The sequence below is a fragment of the Chamaea fasciata genome, unplaced genomic scaffold, assembly GCF_029207755.1.
Source record: "Chamaea fasciata isolate MVZ Bird 193981 ecotype frontalis unplaced genomic scaffold, bChaFas1.0.hap1 SCAF_4, whole genome shotgun sequence".
NCBI classification, from domain to species: domain Eukaryota; kingdom Metazoa; phylum Chordata; class Aves; order Passeriformes; family Sylviidae; genus Chamaea; species Chamaea fasciata.
Window position 1 is genome coordinate 18,831,440 of NW_027094089.1, and position 21,283 is coordinate 18,852,722.

Sequence of the window (21,283 nt, forward strand, 5' to 3'; positions counted from 1 at the left end):
TGGGGCTTTGGGGTGCCCCCAGCCTGTTTCAGCAATGATGCTTCTGCCTCTCATGGCTCCTTTTCCCCTTCCACGAGCTGCATCCAGGCAATGCTAAATTGAGAGGGAGCAAGAGAGCAGAAGCCAGTGAGGTCCTACTGCAAACTGAGGCAGCAGTGGTGCCAAGACTGCTGCTGTCACTTGGTGAGGCTTGGCCTGTGAGTAGGGTTGTTGAGAGGTCAGAGCAAAAAGAGATCAGCTCCTATACCTGCTATCCTAGGTGGGCGTTTGCAAGCAGGAAAGAGCAGGCACATCTCCCCAGTCCCACTGCCAGCCTTAGGCTCAGTTCTGGGGCAGACCCCTGAGTCTACCAAAGAGGCTGCTGGCAGCAGAAACCCCCTTCCAGCATCACTGGAGCCATCATGGGCTGCTCTCACTGAAGGGCAGGATTGGCTCCTCCCTTCAATGTCATCCTTGTCACTTGTCATCGGGGCATTAAGGAGAATCCACATGCCTCAGTTTTCCCCTTCAGTGGCCCTTCAAAAACTGGGTGCTGCTGTGATGTATGGACACAGACCCCAGAAGGCTGCACAGGACATGCTGTCCTGTGGAACCACATGGCAGGAGTGTGGTGATAGAACTCATGGAACTGGGTGAAGCAACAACCAAGAAACCCCATCTCTCTGCAGAGTGGGTGGAGTTCTTCTCCAGTCTTCTTTTTCATGCTCAGGTTTTGAGCAGTACTCTTGCAGGGAGGTGGGGGGCAGGTGCAGCCCATATGCAGGTGGAGGACAAATGTCCTCTCTGTCACATCTGTCCTGTCTGCCTGCAGTGGCCTGTGAGCCCACAGCAGCATATGGGCCAGTGACCCCAGGATAGCTGGTGGTCTGTAGGTATTAGTGACAGTGGGGACACAGCACCTCCTGTGGAACCTGAACAAGGAAGGACAGCAAGCAGGGACCTGTGGGGGGCACACAGTCCCCAGCATCCTGAGCCTCTGCCTGCCTCCAGCAGTGTTTGCTGCTCTCTCTGGGCCTTAGAAGCTGCCTCGTTCCTGCCTACCCCATCCTCTTGCCAACTTGTTCTGCAAGCAGGGAGGAGAGATGAAGCAAAGCAACATAAGCCATAGTAACCATCTCTGGAGGTATTTAAAAGACATAAATATGGCACTTAGGAACAGGGTTTAGTGGTGGGCTTGGCAGTGTTAGGTTTACAATTGGACTTGAGGTTTTTGCCCAACCTAAATGATCGATTTTATGATTCCATGATCCTGAGGCGTCTCTGGGGAGGCAACATCAGAGTCATTGAAGTGGCTTCCTCTATGCCAACAGCTTAAAAAAAAAAAAAAAAAAAAAAAAAAGCCAAAACAAAAAGCCAAGCTAAAATTAAAATGCCCAAGAAGCTCTGTACAACTGGGTGTTTCATCAGTTACTCTCCCAGTACTGCTAAACCAATATCTTTTTCCCTGCTTGGACAAAACATCTGCCGAGATCTCTTCCAGAGCTCCTCAGTCCAATCCTGCTCATGTCCCTGAGCTCTTGAAACATGACCTCAGGCTCTCATGCTCCTCTAGCTCTCTCTCAGCATGTCAGCAAAAAGCAAACCTGCCCTGCTGTTTGAGCAGCAATACTGTGGCCTCAGTCCTTGGATGCCTGTGTTGATTCAAGAATGAGCTTTTGCTCTCCCTGGCTTGGGGATATCACCACTAGGAGGTTTACTGGGGTCAAGCCAACTTGGTCCTGCCTACACTGGAGGAAAGGGGTCCTGCAGGGCGCCAGCAGCCTGGTTGGGGTTGCAGCTGGCAGTTTTGCCCTGCTTGCCCCTTTGTTTCCACAGCAGCACTGTGCTCTTCACCTACACAGCCCCAGTGCCAGTGAGCTCAGACAGTGCCCACACTGTGTCCAGCCCCTTGTCTGGATGCTGCAGGGAACAGCCCACCAGAGGAGCAAGGCTGGGCTAGTAAGAGGTGCAGTCTTGACGTTTTGAGCAAATTAAGGTTTCTGTGGAACCTGCAGGTGCTGTTGAGGAGGATGCTAAAGCTGCTGTGGCCAGACATGCCCCAAAATCTCTCCTAGCAGTGACCACGGGAAACACCATGCTCCTCTATGCCCTGTCTGCTGTGTCATGGGCATCCTACTGATAGGAGAAGTCTGTCTGGACAAGCCCTGTCTGTCCTCCCTTTCCTCCCTTTCCTCTTTGTTTTGCTCAGGGTGGCACATGACTATACCAAAGTCTAAACTTTAATACTAGGATGCTTTTCTCTGCCCTGGAACTTTGGATCTAAAGGGATATTGGGTATTTCCTGAAGCAGCCTCACTGCAGAATCTCCCCAAGGCAGTAAACAGGGTTGTGAGCAAAATCTTTGGGGGACTGAAGGGCAATGCAGCCCTGCAGACAGAAGTAAGAAATGTTGCCTGCATATGCCTGGAAAGCACAAAGCAAACCTGGCATGAGACAGCAGGACCTTCCTAAAGTATTTGTGGTTGTTTGCTGAGTGAATAGGAGTTTGGTTTTGATTTTGTGGGGTTGTTTTGGTTTTGTTCCGCATCATTAATTTTCTGCTTTTGTGGGTGGAGGCTGGGAATAGAAGTGCCGAAAATCGGCATGACACCAAGAGCTCCATCCCACAGTAACCGCAGCCTCGAGACTCAGAATGAGCAGGAATTGCTCCCAAATATGCCCATCTTAGTTAACTTCTCTAGCTTCTGAAGAGGAGTACTGGGAAGCACCTGAACCACAAGCATCTCCCATCTCCAGTCTCTCCCTTCTCTGTCTGATGTCTTCTGTCTGTCCCTGTGAAAGCACCATCTATGGAAAAACACTGCTCAAGACCTCATTTGAATTGGAGGCTCCAGATAAAAAGCACCAATTCTGGCAGTTCTTTAATAGAAACTAAGATCCAATTGATTCCTGCAATCTCTTTCTGCAGGGAGCCAGGAAATTCTCAGTGTAGAGGAAAGTTGAGTAAAAAGAGAGGGGAAATTTCATTTTCCATTGTTGTTCTGAGCGTTCCTGCATCTCAGAGGCTGCCTGGGTGGGACTGTGGGACTGTGGGCTGTGGAGGAGTGGGGATTGGGTATGGCACCTCGGCTGAGCTTTCTGCCGAGGTGGCACTGGTGTCTCTGAGGAATAGTCCCGGGGCAATGTTGCTCCACTGCCATAGGGGTTCAAGCCCCTCCTGCCCTGTTGTGCTTCCTCATAGTTCCAGTGTTGAAGACCTGTGATGCTTATTAGTATGCTGTTCCTTGTGTTGGCTTTTATCACTGCTGGAGCAGATGGCTGGTCTTGGACTGCTGCCCTCCACTTGAAGAAAAACTGGTTGACATGGTGGGAGTTGTGAGGACCGGTATGGGCGGTGGGAAACATCCTACTCCAAGACTCCAAGTAGGAACAGGGAATGGGCACCAGCTGGCTGTGCAGCAGCATTGCCCCACAATGGATATGGCACCGAGGGCTGTTGCCAGGCAGAGTCACTGGAGAGGTTCCCATGGATTGTACCTGTCCCATGCTCTCCTGACATCATGCTCCTGCCTGTCCTCTGGCCATGAAGGGATCATAGCACACCAGTGTGTCCCAGGGATGGTCTGCACCGACTGTCCTGATGCTTTTGGGCACCAGTTTGAAGAGCTGCAAGGTGTGGTTTGAGAAGAGAGAACCACACCTTGCTCGTGGAGCAGAAATCCCCCAGCCTCTGGAGCTGCAGGGTGGGGACCTTGCTCCTGGGACTCTCAGGACCCTGCTGGTGTTTCTACAGCTCCCTGCCCCAGTGGGAGCATGTCACCATGGTCCACAGAAGCAAGAAATTACCTGTCCTGGGACCCAACTTGCCAGTCTGGGAGAATCTCAAACATCCTGAGCCTTTTCATGGGTTGTTCCTTCCCAGACCATCCCAGCTATCCCTGTAGCTCCAAAACTCTGCATTACCCCCTGAAAAGTAGCTCTGATTTAATCTGGGCTGGTGCTCCCTCCCAAAGAGCTGCTTTCTTCAGCCCCATGGATATGGAGAGCAGCTTTGGTCATTGCTTTTCACACTGAGATACCTTTCCAGTGGCATCCAGGAAAGATGGAGCAACCTTCAGCAGGTATGTTGGAACCAAGAGCTCTAGGAGTCTACAGCTGCCTCCAGGGACACACCTTCAACCAGAGAAGCTGAGAAGTTTTGTGAGGACCATCCTTCCATCATTTGCCCATCTCTTAGACCGCAAGGGCAGGAGGGTCTGCACTGCCATCCAGGGGTCCAGCAGTGTTCACTGGGATGGCAGAGGCAGAGTGATGAGGAAGCTCTGCTGTGGGGTGCTCCTTCCTCCAGGATATCCTCTTCCTTGGGGTCTTTGCTTCATTCCCAGAAGGGAGGAGGTGGAGGTAGGAAAGTCACAGTCCATGAGAGCCAAGACTGAATTTATTTCTGGCCCCCGTCATCCCTGTGACACTCATGGTCCAGGGGGGCAGTGCTAATTGCTCTGTTGACAGTGGGAGTTTAAATTAGATTTAAGAAAGCTTTTCAGGCAGTGTAGATTCTGTCTCTGCAGATAAGGCTTTCTGATTGCATGTATGAAGAAGATGATAAATTCCCTCTTTTCTCTCTTCCTCTTAGGCAGCAAAGAGGAATTTAGTGCTGACAGGGCACTGTAAGGCCAGAAGGCTTTAGCGCTGTTAGCAAGCACCCTGGATCCCCGAGGCTGGGGGAAGCTGTGTTAGCATCTCTGGCAAAGGCCTAGGCTGAGGAATTGAGAGTGGCTTTGGTAAGGGTGTTGTTTCTCCTTCAGTGATACTGGGGCCCAGGAGGTGCCTGCTGTGAGTGCAAGGGCATTGTGATGTCTACTGTTGGCATCTGCACTACAGGCATAATACCACACCTCAGGAAGAGGCAGACTGTGACCTGGCCTGCAGGACAGGTGAGCTGCAGTGCCTGCAGTCAGCATCTGCACTCCAGGTGTTCAGTACCACCTTACAGCCAGTGCCTGTGTTGCAGGTGTGCAATACCACCTACACTCAGCATCTGGGTACAGGTGGTACCTGAACACGTGCCATTGGTGTCTGCAGTACAGGTGAACTGTAGCAGCTACAGCCCATGTCTGCAGCACAGTATCCATGCACAGCCTGTGTGTGCAGCACAGGTGTCCATGCACAGCCATGTCTGCAGCAGAGGCTATACCACAGCATCGACAGTCACTGTGGGCAGTGCAGTCACACTGTGGTGCCTGCCATGGGTGCCTGCAGGACAGGTGCTGCAAAGCTCCTTTGGAAGGCTCAGGGCAAAGCTGGAGGGAAAGGAGACGACTAAACAGAGTTTGTTTTCCCCCAGTTCATGACTTCAGAGCCAGACCCTGTAACAGCACCTGGTGGGGAATTGTCTGATGGAAGTCTTTGTCATGGAATCACTAGGTTTTGAAACAGCCACTTTTCTTTTGAGGCAGCCACACACTTCTAGAATGAGAGGCTTGTTTATTTATCATTGCTGAGAGCAGCCTGTGGCAGGTGAGAGTTGTGGTGGAAGACTGGGGTGTAGTCCACATCCCTCACTAGCCAGCGACAGCCCTGCCCTGGAGCTGCTGTTTACAGGTGCCAGTTGGTACTCCACTGCTAAAGCTTTGGGGATTGTACTAAGGGAGAGCTGGAAGGGATCCATCCCTTTGCCTACTCAAAAGAGGACACTGGGACTGTTAAGCAGAAAGCGGCATCCTACTTTTTGCCTGGATACACAATCCCTTTCACTCCTGTGCCCTCCCAGGACTGTCCTCTCACCATCACACCACAACAGCTAATGTCACATTGCTGTGCCCCTTCATTCCAGATCCAGCTCAGGGAACACATAATTGGAAATGTGTTTAGACTGAGAGCTGCTGGAGGGGACCTTATTCATGTCTGTGTTGAGTTGCCTTCTGCTAAGGGTGACATGACTGATGCCCTCACTATCCTTGGTGTAGAGGACAAGGCAGGGAAAGATCAACCCTTTGCTCTCTCCCCAGACAGGAAGCTGGGGACAGGGAGGATGGCTCCTGAGCTGCTAGTCCACCATTTCATATGTTCCCTCTCCTCCTTTCCCTCTCCCCAGGCTCCTCTTTTCTCTCTACCTCCAAGAAATTGTTCATTACAGGGGGAAAATCTACATTTTGCACAGAAGATTGAGTTTCACACTGCAGGCTTTGCTGTGTAATAAATGTGGTTCCCCTCCATCACCTGTAAACTGCTCCCTGCTGGCACAGGGACATAGCTCAGGAACCTGCGCACCTGGTGAGCTGCTGCTCACTGGCCTGAACACCCGAATGTCAGGGTGCTGGCTTTTGCTAGAGAAACAGATAAGTGAGCAAAGACAGCAACAGAAGTTTGCATTGGAAGCATCTGTGGAAATTGTGAAGGCTTTGTTATGTGCTTGGGGAAAAAAAAAATCAACATGACTTTAGGCAAAACAGTCTAAGAAAGCAAATACTGCATGGAAAATTGCAATTCAAGTGAGAAAAAGTTGGTTTTCTGGCTAGATTTTTTGTCCTAAAATAGCTCTGCTCCTGCCTGGTCACAGAACTCATCTCTAAGAAGAAATGAGGTTTTCCAGGGTGAGTGCAGCAAAGTGGTGAATTCTGTGTGCTGTCACTGGAAGCCCACACTAGAAGCCTCTGCCTGTATCCTGGCCATGCCACAGAGTCCTCAGGGATCTCCATCTGGGTCCCTCTGCTTTCTTACTCCACCTGTATCCCTTGAGACTACCAGTGCTTTGGGACAGGAACCATTCCTTGCCACATAACTCTGTCTGTTTCGATGCTGGCCTAGGAACCTGGGCAGGAGCAGCAGCAATTATTTTAAGAGCTGATGAGATGAGGGAGGAGCAGCAGGGGGTGGGCAGCAGGTGGCTTTGTTCCCTGGCAAGGCCAGGAGGTAGAGCATGATGCTGGTGATGATATTTGCACTGAGCCAAGGCAAAGGCAGCATCAAGGAGATCTCACACTTTTCAAAGAGCAGGCTGGTTGCTGGGGAGTTTCGTCCTGCCTCCTGTCATTGCCATTGTCCCCAGAAATGGGGTGGCTGCACTAGCTGGAGATATCTGGATTGTGGTGGATGGAGGCTCTGGCCCCTGGTTCTTTGTCTGCTTCAATTCCTGGTGCCACCCATCAACTCCAAGGGGTGTAGGAAGAGAATATTCAGTGGAAAGTAAATTTGAGTGTAAACAGGGAGAGTTGGCTCCTGGGTTGCATGTGGTTTCCAAGCTGCTCAGGGCCCCACATGTCAGCAGTGCCCCAGGATGTGGCATTGCCACCTGCCTCAGGTTCCAGCTACCACCCACTCCCTGAGCTGCCACTTGTGATGGCAGCTGGAGCACAGGTAGGGGGGCAGTCAGGGAACCATGCTGCGTGCAGAGATGACACATGGAAAAGGCAGTGGAGAGCAGGCAGGAGAGAAGAAGAGTGCTTGATAAGGAGGTTGTAATTAGCACTTAGCGCTCTTTGCCCAGAGCTTTCAGAGGAAGGTCACCTTCATTATCTCTGTTTTACAGATGGGGAAACTGAGGCACGTGGGAGGCAGTTAGAGTGATTTGCTCAAGGTGACCCGTGAGGGCTGGGGCTTGCATGTCTGTGCTCTGCAGCACCAGCACAGTGGGAATGGCTCTTGCTGCCAGCCCTTCGAGCCCAAACCCTGAAAGATCAGTAGTAAAGGACATGGATCCCTTCTCTGCCCATCTCCAGGCTCGGCCTCTTCAGACCCTCTATCTCCCCCAGCATCTCTGCCCCTGAGAGGCATTTGAGATCAGGCTGGTCTGGCAGCACCCCAAAATCTGCTCATGAAATCCCACCCAGCTGATCTTGCCTTCCCCTCCAGCCCTGCAAAGGCTTGCTGTGATCCCGAGGCCATCTGGGCTCCTGCAACAGTCATGTTGGGTAATGGTATATGTTTTGCTGGATTTTCTTTCTCTCACCAATACAACTCCCCCTTTATTTAGGTTTAAATGGATGACATCTGGCTAATGAGCCCATACTCATGTTCTAGATTAAAAGGCAATCCTGTGTACGTTACTGATAACGGTATTTGAGATTAGAGAGGCTTAAATGGTTTTTGAAGGTGCAATTTGCTTTTCATGCATGGTACTATTTACCCCCTGGTGGGTGAGCCGACATCCCCCGTTGCTGTCCCCAGCAGCTCCCTCCTGGCTCTAGTCTCCTCTACCAGCCCTGGCTGCAAGAAAATGAGAGCTTGGGCATCTCCAGCATTGCAGGGCTTGTGCAGGGTATTCTTGTAGTTTTTGCTGTCATTTGTCCACTCCTGAGGGAGCTTTTTGGTGCACACAGGATGTCTTCATCACCCTCTTTCTTAGCTGTCACCCCGCACCACACCGCCCTGCACCACAGCATCCCCTGGGACAAGGCACAGCTCACCAGGATGGAGTAGCCTCTGCCCCTCTCCCACCACAAAGAAGAGGTGAACAACTGTGGCCCATCAAGATATTGATGGCAGGTGGCTGAGGCTGACATCTGTGCTGAAATCAACATCTTGCACACTCAAAGCACCAGCTGCTGCTGTGAACTACCTGAGTGTGCTCCCACCTCCTCAAAACCCCTCTGCAGCCCATTTGCAGGTACTGTTGGCTCCTAGGATGATGCTGCATCTGCCAAGGAGAGCCTGGCACCAGGGGCTGGCTTTCCAAAGGAAAATCTTGAAAATGAGATGGGGAAGATAGAGCATTTGTGCAAGGCGTATCATCACCTCCACACACCTCCCATGGAAAGTGCCACAGGCTATTGAGTGATGAAGTGTGCGCCAGCAAAATGCCTCATTTTGCAGTGAATTTCCCCTTGGCTGCCATGGAGCTGGTTTTGCAGTCATCTCCTTGCAGTCTCATCATGGGAGCTCTCAGCACTGAGGGCAAACCATGACTTCTCCTGCCTGTGTTTGCTTCCACAGATGGCTAACCCTGTCCGGTCAGCCTGCTGCGTGGTGCTCGCCGCGGTGGTGGTGGTGTACGCCCAGAGGCACAGCCAGCAGGGTGAGTCCTTCACACCTCCCAGGCCCTGGGGCTCCTGAAAAACGGGAAAAATGGGAATACTTCTCCTCCAGCCTTTCTCCTCCAGCCTCTCTCCTGGGGGAATCTGGGTGCACCCTCCAGGTGTGCCTGATATTTCTGTGCATGTTACCACTTCTCTCCATGACAAGTACCCCCTCCAGTCCATCACTGTGGGGTTTGGGCATCCTGCATCTCCCTCTGCTGATTCCCCTTGCCCTGCCCACAGCTCACTGTGTCCCTACTGCTTTGGACCCCTTTGCCCACTCTTGTGGATGCTGCCCCATGCAGCCCACCCATGAAGGGATGAAGAGTCAAGAGGAAGCATCAAACTGTCAGCTCCAAACTCCGATCACCCCTGACACCCTGCCCCATGACAATGATGGATGATGCTTCATCCTACACTCCCCCCCTTGCAGGGACTTAATCCCCACTGCCAGCATGCATATGTGCCCACCAGGAGCTCACATCTCTCCAAGCTGGCAGAAGATTCAGGATTTATTTTAGTGGTGACTTTAGAGAGATTACACTTTAGAGTCACTGGTGGCATTGGGAGTTGAAGAAGCCCCACATAATCCTGGGTCTAGGCAGGAGCAGGAAGATTATGAGGGCTGGTTAGGTCCTGGTGTGGAGTCCAACTCTGCAAAAATAGGACAAAGTGGGGAACCTCCAGAGTTCACTGCTTTTCCTGGCGGCCTGTCTGTAGTTGCTTTTAGAGGATCTTAGAGAGGAATTCTGCTGATTAACTCCAGTAAAGACATCTATGAATCCCTGGGCTCTGTGAAATTGAGAAGCCCAGCCAGAGTGCCCCACTGGGCTGCCCTAAATCCATTTGAGTGGGTTTACATTGACACAAGCTTCCAGGTTGGACACAAAGCAGCCAGGGGTGGGCATCACATCTGCCTTACATCAGGACAGCCACTCCCTGGATGTGGAAGGAACTTGCTGGCTGGTGCTGCAGGGAGGTCTCCAACCCCTTCCCAGGGTGCCTGCTCAAAGCATTTGGGTGCTGAGCTGTATGCTGCTTGTGGAGGTGTGATGCTTCCTGCAGAGAAGCAGAACTGCTCACTCCTGCTGTGCTTGCGGGACCACTCCCTGGGAAGTTTTAAAGGATCTGGCAATAGGACTGCCAGAGCATCCTTTGGATGCACCATGCTGCTTCCTGCTGTGCTGTAGGTATAGTAGCCCAGACCTGCTGCACAGGGAGATGCACTAAACACCGAAGTGCCAGGTACTTCAGGGTTTCACACACTTGAATTGTGTTGTCTAGGCAGGAACAAATGCTGCTTCTCACCAGTGAGCAGGACCTCACATTTTGCCACTGACAGCTGGTGCAGAGCTGCAGCGACTGTCACCTTCTGCTCCGTGATACAGCGGGATTCAGGGGTTTGGCAGCATAGTCTCCCATGTCCTTGTGTCCCTCCTGTTTCCCTTGCCTGCTGTGTCTGGGAGGGAGGTGTCTGGGACACCAGTTCAAAACTGAAGCTGTTGAAGCCTGTGTGCATCAGCAAGTGCCTGAATGGGGTGTGAGAAGTGACACAGTCTCTTCCCATCTGTAGCAACTTCACTGGGGGTCGAAAAAAGGATACATGGTTAGAAAATTAGTTACGAAATAGTGAGACAAGGTACTTTCCGCATTGTCCTCAATCTGCTCTTCAGAGGCACTGCATATCCCTCCTGGGCACCACTCTGAAACACCGAGGCTGGCTCTGGGCAGGAGTTTTGAAGCAGCAGGTCTCCTGCCCACCCACCGTGCCCTGGTCGGAGAGGTTGCGCATAGGCAGGTCAACGCTGGAGACCCAAAGGCTGTGCCCTTGTGCCCCGCACCCAGAGCTCATCCCCCACCAGCCCGGCTGGAAAGGCACAGCAGGAATGGGGTGGGAGGGTGGATTAATCCCACTGGTAGCAGGGACCCGGTGGAGTGGGGGGAAGATGCTGGCGTAGAGTCCATTTATCATGCACTTGAGGCACGTTCGACTTTAATAGCTCATGAAGCACTTTAAGAGATGCATTAGCACTGAATACTTGAGTGAGGAGGATATGACAAGCTGTTAAGCGAGCATGAGCACGGTGAAGGGAGCCTGGCCACCCTCTCCTGGCTCTCATAGGCACCCCAGTGATTACTGGAGCGTCCTGCAAACTGCCACATGAATTAATAAAAGCAGCATCAGGCTTGGTGAAGGTGAGGCTGCTCATGTGTTAGCTCCTCTGCTGCTCACCTTTAGTCCTTTTCCTTGGAGCTGGCAGAGCACAGGGTGCATCTGTCTGCGATGCAGAAGCCTGGGATGATCCCCAGTGTTGGGGGAAGGGAGTGGAGGGCTCAGAGGTCAGTGGATTAGGGGTTCCCATGACTTTTGGGATGACACAGCTCCCTTGCTTTGCATCCCTGGCAGGTTAGTCAGGTCTCACACCCATCACACAGCTGCGTGTGATGCAATTTCCCGGGGGGGTGGGCACTGGGTGGTGGGAGACCAGAGACACCACCAGGGCAGTTCCAGGGGGATGCTCAGAGGCTGGCACTAATGTTCTGGCTCTGTCAGTTGGTTTGGGGTCTCCTGCTGAAGGGAAGGGCAGAGGGGCAATGAAAGAGGGTGTCCAGGACTGTTATCTCCAGTGCATGAATAAGCAGCTTTAGATAGGGCTGCCAGATTGGGCCAACCTGCCTGCAGAGATGGACATTGCCCTGGACAGGCACAGGGCTGTCCCCATCTGCACAGATCCAGCTGGCTTGGAGGGATGGACAGGAGCTGCAGGAAGAGTGGGAGAGCACGCAGTAGGCAGAACAGGCTGAAGACCCAGGAGGGAAGGGGAGAGCCTTATGCCCTCCACAAAGAATCTCAGAACTGTTTAAGTTTGAAGGGACCTAAATGATCATCAAGCTCCAATCCCCCTGCCATGAGCAGTAACACCTTCACTAGACCAATTTGCATAAAGTCCCTTCCAGACTGGACCCTTCCAGGGTTGGGACATCCACAGCTTCTCTGGGCAGCCTTCACCAGTGCCTCACCATTTTCACATTAAAGGATTTATTCTTGATATGTAATTGTCTTGGTTTGGGAAGACAGGTATCTGCCAGGTAATAATAAAAAAAAACAACTGCAGTTTCCTTTGGAATGGAGAGTGTAAACCCCCCCCTCCACCCCTTTTTTTTTTCTTTTTCAATTATAAATTACAATCAGAGGCTCTTAGGCAAAGATTTGGGAAATAGGAATAGCAGTTCTTTACTAGTATGTAATACAAAGCAAACAAACACAAAAAAACCTCACCAAACAACTACAGCATTAATAACAAACGAAAACAGTACTAAGAACTTTGAGGGCTTTGTTTTACAAAACCCCGGGCAGTTTGGTTTCGGTGTCCTGCAGGATCCTCAGAGCACCAAGCTGAAACAGTGGAAAAGTCCCGGGCTGGTAGCTGGGATGGCAGGGTGTCCCGGCAGGCAGGGGCAGGATGTCCCGGCAGCGCAGGGGGTGCAGGGTCACACGGTAGCAAGAGGAGTAGCGCCGAAGAAGCTGAAGGCGAGACAGAGCCTGGACCAGCTCCCACGAGTGGCAGGGAAAACTCAGGATTCCGACTGAACCAGTGATAGTAGATTTCTCAGGACTGGATCCCTTTGGCCACAGTGAAACTCTTCCAGCCAAGCAACAGCCGTTCTCTCTCTCCCCAAACGCTGGAAAAAGAAGAGCCCGCAGCTGCCTCAAGCTCTGTCTTTTATCTGCATTATCTCCCCCTTCCAACTTTGTTCACCTCTTTGTTTCAGTTAAGTACTCTCAAGTATCCAACACTTGGTCTCCTTGGTAACTTATGGGGAAAAAATTGTTTAGAGAAAGAAGGAACAAACCTAACCCCCAACAGTAATCTAAACCTACTCTCTCTCAGTTTAAAGCCATTACCCCTTGTCTTGTCACTGCATGTCCTTTTGAGAAGTCTCTCCTCAGGTCATTTGTAGCCCCTTTACGTACTGGACGGTGCCATAAGGTCATCCACGAGCCTTCTCTTCTCCAGGCTGAAGAATACCAAGTATCTCAGCGTTTCCTCTTAGAAGAGGTGTTCTAGCCCTCTAATCAACTTCCTGTTATTTTGGATAGCTCTGTTTTCCTTCCTGTGTTTTGTTCTTAAGGCAGTGGTTGCTGCCAATTTTTTTTCAGAATGGAGTAAGGTGATGGGGAAAGCTGAGCAGAGCACTGATGTGATGCTGTCTGCTGTGACACTCACACCTTTGGTTGTCCAAGTCCTCCACTGTGTGAGAGCGGAGCTGGTGGGGGTCCCCGCAGTGCAGAAACGTCCTCTCTAGCAGGGCGTGGGTGCCTTCAAAGGTCTGTGAGAGGTCACAGGACGAGCTTTGGGGTTTAACCCAAGCTCTTATGTTGGAAGTGTGTACATGGTGGAGATGCCTAATTGCATGCTAGGCTACAGAGTGAGCATGCATGGTTGATTTCAGCTTTTTGTACTGAATGCTGTGACTGCCTGTTGCTGGACTTACCTGTTCTTATTAAACCCAATGCCTACAGCAGTCCTGAAAAGAGGGGCCTCTGCTTCCCCAGTCTCCTGCTGTGACCAAGAGGTCTTCCTCATCCATCAGCTCTGCCAGAGTTATGTCCACATCTGTCCCAGACTGAGATTTCTTTGCTTTTGAAAGAGGAGTAATTCTGCTTTATTGATCCTCACCTTGCTGAATTAACTCGTGTTTAAACAATAATTATGTTTTCATCCAGGAGAGGAGACAAAGAGATAAAAGGCTCTGGAAATGAATGCACTTCAGATGCCACATGCCAGAGTTAATTTATTGATAGGCACAGAAGCTCCTATCTCCTCTCTTCCTCACCAGCAATAAGCAATTAGCCCCCATCATTCCTCAGCTGAGGAAAAGAGAGATTTTGTTTCATTACTCTCCCTTTTTTCTTGCTCTCTTAAGCCCTGACGCTAATCTTTTGCAGTTGGTTCTGCTGCAAAGCCTCGCGGGGGCTCCAGTTTGTACATGCCTCGTTAGAAATGCTGCAAAGACAAAGCCTGGACCAGTAAATAGCCTTGAAAATGCACAGCAAAGCCATGCTAATTGGCTTTTCTATGAGAAACCAACTGTAGATAGGAAAACCTCTCTCCCCTTCTATAATTGCCCAGCCTTGTTTGTATAGCATTTTTTGGCTGACAGGAATGTGATCACCTCTTTAGCAGGGCTCTGCTTCCTCCACGTAAGTCAGCCCATGCCAGGGAGTGCCACCAGCCTGGCATACTTAAACTAGACAGTTTGAATTTGCAGGTGTTCTCTGGATTTGCTGTGTAGGAGATGGTTTGTATGTTCACACTGGTCTGTGTATTTTGTTTGTAGACATCTGTGCAGGTTTTGGTTGTTCAACAAATGCAGTTGAGTTGAGGTGCTCCCTCCCCTCCCCTCCCCTCCCCTCCCCTCCCCTCCCCTCCCCTCCCCTCCCCTCCCCTCCCCTCCCCCCCCCCTCCCCTCCCCTCCCCTCCCCTCCCCTCCCCTCCCCTCCCCTCCCCTCCCCTCCCCTCCCCTCCCCTCCCCTCCCCTCCCCTCCCCTCTCCCACAGTGTCCTTCAGTCATGCATTAAGTAACATGACAAACATCTGTCATTTGTTGTTTGTTTTTGCACACATTCCCCAGGGTGAGTTGCGTGTGCAACAGAGTGATCTAGAATTTTTGTAATTGCCAGGGCACAGGCAGTCGCTGGGGAAGGCGAGGTCAAGGGACTGACTGTGTGTGCAGAGTGCCTGGCTGAGAGTTTGGAGATGGTGCCTTCTTCCAGGCTCAGGCTGGGGCCTGGAAAAAAACTCTGTCTTATTACATAGCACCTTCCCTACCTCCCCTGACACCTTCTTTTGCCTCTGACTGAGTTGTGCTCTCAGCACTGGCACTTTGTCTCCAAGTGGCTCCTGGCAGGGCCTTATTGTTGTTGTCCTCCCCAGGACACTGTCCTGCATTCTGTAAGTCTGACCTACATTCCTCCACTGGAGATGAATGGACTTGTGCTTGGCTGCATAAAACATGTGCTCCTGCCGAGAGAAAGCTCGTATATTAACTGCTCTGGACTCTGTGTGTGATGGACTCATCCTTTCTATTATATACATCAGCCCTCATGTCACTGGCAAACTTTGCCAGCAACAGTTTTATGTTGCCTTCAAGATAATTGATAAGACAAGTGATTAGCAATTGGCCAAGAGTAGGTCCCTGCTGGGCCACACTGGGAACACCCTCCTGCAATGATGTTTCCCCGTTAACAATTAATTCCCCATTAGCAATTACATTTTTTAATCCTTCCTGATATAACTCTGGATGCTCTCATTATCCAGCTGGCTAAATGTACCAGCCTCACTCCAAACTGCAGTCCCATTCAGCAGAGCCTGCTTAAATCATTCTGAAGGCTGCCATTCAAGGGCAGGCATCTGCTCTTTGCCTCCTTTGCCTTGCTCATTGCTGCTCACGGCTAAGCTCTTCCAGGCTGGTGGCCATTTGCTGGGAACCAGCATTATCCTGGTGGGATTACTGTCTCTGTTGGGGGACAATATGCTGGCCCATCTCATGCTGGCCAGAGGTGCAACAGGCTGTAATTCAAGTTGCCCTCTGATGCCTTTCCAAGGAAGGTCCATCATCTTCACCCCTGAGCATTCATTACTGTGATGGTTTTCCTACTGCCTCCCCATCTTCCCTGCCTGCCCACAGCTGCTGGGAAGCAGAAGAGACAGCAACCCCACCTGCAGGGACACCCCCACTGCAACCTCTTAGACTCTGCTGCACACTGTTAGGATGCTTAAGGGTCCATCAAGTTCTGGAGTCCCTTTTGTTGCTCTGGTATTCCATGGTGAAGGTGAGCCTGTCTAAGAAGGAGAACCCCAGACCCAAACAGGCACAAACATCTGCATGATCCCCTTTCTATTTCTACTCCTCTCTCTGTCCATGAGCACCTGGCTTTATTTTTGTTTTTTTCCAGCACAAGATGCACCTCCCAAAAGCTTGTCTGTCTGCAAAATAAAAGAAAACAGCAAAAATAGCCCAAGGTCCTGGAACAACTTTTTCTATTACTGGACATCCCCCTGAGCTCAAGTAGATTTCCTGCCCAGACAGAGTGAATTACGGCCAAGCTCTAGGCAGCTGACCTTGTGGTCGGCCAGAGCACAGGCTTGCTAATAAATGTGGTCAGCCCCTACCGCAAACAGCCTATTTTTAGTGCCTGTGCTTTCTTGTCCACTGCTTCATTTCTCCACAGGTTCCAGAGCTGACCATCCCACAGGGGTCCAGCCAGCAATGCAGGATAGCCCTGTCGGGAGCACATTCCAGTCTCGCTCCTCCCTCCTGGGAGCTGGGGAATCAGGAGGGTTGGTTCATTTCCACACATTGTCTGTTAATTTTGCACTGCAGAAAGCTGCTGGTGCATAGCGTAATGTGGCCTGTCCTGCTGGGACACACTGCAGGAGCACGGCTTATGCCTGTCAGACCAGGATTGGAGAGCTCCCAGCTCTTACCTAGGGTCTGTGTTTGAAAAATAGCCACAGGTCAGCAGTAAAATTGATGTCCCGTTGTGCTAAGTGCTGTCAGATGCAGAAGGTGAGATGTTCTTGAAGTGCAAGTGGGGGAGAGAAGGGAAGGACAGGAAGAAAAATAGAGGGACTGGCATTTATGTGAGAGGAAACACAGCTTGATGGTTCAGGGCTTTGAAGTCTTGCATTTTGCAAGTTACCAGGGTTTATGGACACTGCAAAGAAGCTGCCTTCTTTCCATGCACATTTCCGTCTGGAGTCACTGGAACTGAATTTGCCTCCTTCTGGAAATGGAAATAGTTGTTTGAAATGGAGGTGATGAAGTTCTGGAGTAAAGTGGAGATTTGTCCCACATCAGCCATCCCCATCCAAGAGCTTGGAAGGAGACCTAGCTGGCAATATCTTTGATGCTAACAAAAGAGGGGGCTCTTCCCAAAAATAGGTCCTGTGTATTGAAGCAGATCACAAATCTGTGAAAGAATCAAAGACAGAAAAGAAAATAGAAGACGCAGCTTTAGAGTGTGGATCTATCAGGCTTTGTACAAGCCTGTGATCCCACAATACTGGTGAAAATAGTTCATATCTGTGGTGAGAAGAAACTGCCAGGAGGATCACAGTATGCCAGGACTCATTAGCTCTGCCCGTGTTAAGGAACAACGTGTCTCAGTAGTCTCTTAGGCTTCATTACACATCGACAGGCAGAGGAGGAGTGGGATTTGTAGTCCACCCTTACATCTAGAGAAGCTTCAAGTGGAGGATTACTGCGAACACCGAGCAATGCTGCCACAACCCACGGGGCGGAGACAGGAGCTGCCAGGCTGTGGCTGTGCAGAGTGCACAGCACTAAATTTGTGGATCATTTGCATAAGCCAGAGATTCCTTGCCAGTGAATCCATGTTGAAACCCAGTGCTGAACAAGGCCTGCTTGTTGGGTAGAGGCTGGGAGGAAAGATTTGGATTTCCTTCTTTTCATGGCATTGTCCTCCTGTATGGAGCAGGAGCATGACTTCCTCTGCTAACACATGGTAGTAAATAGGCACTTTGCCACAGCAGCTGGGAGCCCCCAAGGGCTGATAGAAGCCAAAATCTCATTTGCACACATTTTCAGACCTTACGGAGCTGAGGTTTAGTCCAGCACAGAGGGAATAGCCATGGACCTTGTTCTTTGAGTGAGAATTCACCGCGGTAGAAGGGCTGTGTCCTGTCCTAGCACTGAGGTCCTTTTGGTGGGGGAGGAAGCAATCTTCATCCTTTCTTTACATTCTCAAAGGCTTCCGGAAATGGAAGATCGCATAGAACTGTGACAGGTGGAGTGGAAACCTTTAGTCCTTCAGGGATTTGGCTTCAAATAACCTCCAAAAGCTCAGAAAGGTCTCACCTCAGAAGTCACACGTGGCCATCGCAGTGAACCAGACACCTCATGTTTCCAGAGCAGCCTGCTCCTACCAGCCCACGTGTCCAACAGAACTTGGACTGAATGTACCACTCATTCTTTATTCCATTTGAAGAGTTTCCAGTGTCTGAAGTCCTGGATGCCCTGGGACTGCAAAGGCAATCTCCAGTCAGGCTCAAAGACCAAAATGCATCAGCCCTGGGTACAGCTCTGGGCACCACCTGTAGGATCCCACAACCTCAGCAGTGGGTGCTACAGATCATCCCCAGGACATGCCACAGTAGCTGTGTGTGGCAGAAACCAGAACCAAAAAGTCAGGAAAGGCTGATACATTCAGGTCCTGCACATCCTTCTGTAGTGTTGGGCATGGAATCGCTTGCTGCTATCTTCGGCCCACCTGTGACACATCTGGGACCAAGCAAAGCCCTGGATAATGGGAACACAGGCACAGAAGACATTGAGTGCAAGCATCGTCATCTCTGCTTCCTCAGAGACTGTTTTCTGGGGTGGGAACAGAGCAAAGATACCATGAAGCATGTTCAGGAGTGCAGATGCTGGGCCACAGCATCCACAAATGTCTATTATTAAAGTCTTTGGTGGAGTTAATTTCTTGGAGCAGACACCGTGCTTCTGTGGAAAGAGGAATACCAGATTCCTAATCAGGCCAGGAGATGTTGAAGTGTAAAAAATATACAGAACAACTTGCAAGATGTACGGCCTGTGCTGTGGATGAAAAGATCATCTTTCAGGATAAGTGGTCTTGGGCAGCACTAAATGAGGTGGATCCATGCAGAGAAGCCAATATAATTGTGGAATATTTAAAGGAGAAAGAGAAGGAGGGTTGAGGAGGGACTGTTGCAGGCTTGTTACAGAGGGGAAAAGCTGTGTGTGTCACCTTGTAATGACTGCTCCAGGAAGGCCCATCAGGTGGAGAAGTGAAGTAAAACCACAAGGCAATTGACAGTGATGGAGGCAGGAGAGGTTACAGCAGTATTAGTCCTGTATGAACCATTAATCTCTTGGTGTACAATTTGCTGGAAAAGACTGCTATCTAGGCTCAGCTCTTAGCAGGTGCTAATTGAAGCCGAGAAGTCTAGAGCCTCATCGCAGTGCCTTCCCTTGATTAGAGCCATACTGGGGAGGCTGGTGTTGGGGAAGGGGATTTGTGGGTGTGATTCACAGCACGGTATACAGCGATGAAACTGCCTTTATTTCTACTTAAGAGACAAGAGGAAGGGGATAAAATATTCTCCTTGCACAGTTCCATGCACCTGTGTGCAGGTAGAGTCCCTGGCAAGACACATCCACTTCTCAGTTCAAAATTCCATATGGATGGGGTAAAACCTCACCTCAGAGTGCACATAGTTGGCAGAAAGGTAGTGCCTTTCATCCCGGGTTCAGCACACTTGACCTTCCTTGTTTTTTTTGTTTGCAAAGCCTACAGCATTTCCCCCGGAGCAGACCTGTGCTAACAGAATGAAGTCATCTGCCAGTAGCCAGGCTCTTCTTAGTTATCCATTCTGGAGCTTTGCCAAACAGCCAGAGGTCTACAGAGCTGATGGTAGAAAACATTGACCTGCAAGGCTGGGAGCCTGTAGGATTTCTGCCAGCCAAGAACTTCGTGATTTGTAGGCAGAGGAGAGCTGGCACCATGACACTGAGGAATTAACTGGGATGCACAAGCTAAAGCTGGGCTGCAGCACGTGACCTATCTGCTTGATTCCTGCTGGATTTTCTGAGATGTAATGAGGTGTGCCCACATGTGCATGCATTTCTCATGTGCTGCTGAATAACAGCTCTGCTCACAGGGAGATGGTGGGGGATGAATGCTCTGCTCCTCCAAAGGGCACTTCTGTTCTCTGTAGAAAACTCCACTCCATGCTCAGCTGGTCTCTGCTCCTCACGGGGGTCCTACACCTGCTGCCTCCAGGATCCAAACTGAAATAAAACCAAGGAAGTTGATGAGCATCCCTCACAGAGGTAACAGAGCTCCAGAGGGGGATCAGGGTCTCATCCTGTTGTGAGTGGCATGAAGGCAAGCTCAGAACAGCATAATCAGCTGAAAACTGGGGTGGTGCAGAGCGTACACACAGGGGTCCACTGCTGGAGGCTTGTCCTTCTTAGCCCCACATCCATTCATCCATCCAAGTGAGGATCTTCTCCAACCAGCTAGTTGAGCTCTGCTCATCATCTGCATTGTTTATACACAAATCCACTCCCAGAGGGAGTGTAAATTGAGCCTGGAGTTCTCTCGATGGGATCCTCCATCCATAGCCATGAACTTGAGACTTTGTAGGATGAGTCACAGAGAGCCTCTGAGTACAGCCAAACCACAGGCCCTGGTGGGTTGGACTCCACTGAGTTTGTGGCTTGCCTGCACTGTGGTGTGGCAGCTCCAGCTGACTAGATGCTGTGTAAGAGAGAAACTGAGGCATGTGGGAGTAAGAGTGCATTAAATCCAGAAGCTTATGTCTGTCTATCTAGTCCTCTCCTGCGATTTCCCATGGGAAGCCTCCATGACTGGCTATAACTGTGAGCCTGGAGACCTGCTACAACCTGTGCCAGCTGCCAGGACAACTGGAGAGGCTGGGTGCAAGGGGATGAAAATCTACCGATGTTGCTGGGGAGTGGGAGGAGGCTGTTGAGCCTTGCAGGAACTCCTGCTGTTGGGAGGTCGTGTAACATTACATAGGATGTCTGGTGGTCATATTCATGGCACAAGTTTCTGTGCTCAGCAGACTTGAAAAGTAGTTTTACCTTTGTGGTGGAAAGCACAGGCATTTTTCCTTTGTTGTGAGGGTCCCTCAGTGTGGCACAGTGGAGGGGCAGTCAGGAGCTTGGATTCCCCACTAGTGTCTCCTCACTCTTAAAACATCAGAGAAGCCCTTTGGCAGGGTTAGGCACCATGGTCACAGGCTCACCTTCACCTTCACCCTAACCCTAACCCTAACCCTAACTCTGTTCCCACTGATGCTCCAGTGAAGTCCATTCACTCTCCTGGGACTCTTTCCTGTCTCCTTTCCTCTCAAGGATCATCCCCATCTTTGTCCGTAAACAACCAGCCCTACCTTCCTCTCTCCTGTCATCACAGGGCTCATCACTTTGGCCACTAGGACAAAGGGCTTTTCTCCTCCTTGGTTTTGGAGGGTGCTCATGCTCTGTCTCTGGCCCCTCACAAGCACTCTCATCTTAACCTTGGTTGGGTGTAAAAGCTGTCCTGGCTCCGTGGCTGCTGTTGGTGGAGAGCCTTTAGGGGTGCCTGCATGATGCCTCACTGCTGATTTACAGCTGCAGCTCACTGGGGTCTGCCCCAGCTCAGACGACTCTTCCAGCTCTCAGCTCTGACACAGACATGCCAGTCCATCTCTCCTTGTTTGCAAAGAGAGTTTCTGTTGTTTTCAACTCAAGTTGCTGGAGCCTGATCCTCA

At 50.8% G+C, this 21,283-nt stretch overlaps 1 protein-coding gene across 2 annotated transcripts in view; it reads left to right on the forward strand.

Moving 5' to 3' along the window:
- Positions 1–21,283, forward strand: part of CNTFR (ciliary neurotrophic factor receptor) — a 201,298-nt gene that overhangs the window by 109,807 nt on the left and 70,208 nt on the right. For both annotated transcript variants that reach the window (XM_066182304.1, XM_066182305.1), the window contains exon 3: positions 8,872–8,953. In XM_066182304.1, coding sequence (XP_066038401.1) covers positions 8,872–8,953 — 82 coding nt within the window. The remainder of the gene's footprint in view (positions 1–8,871; positions 8,954–21,283) is intronic.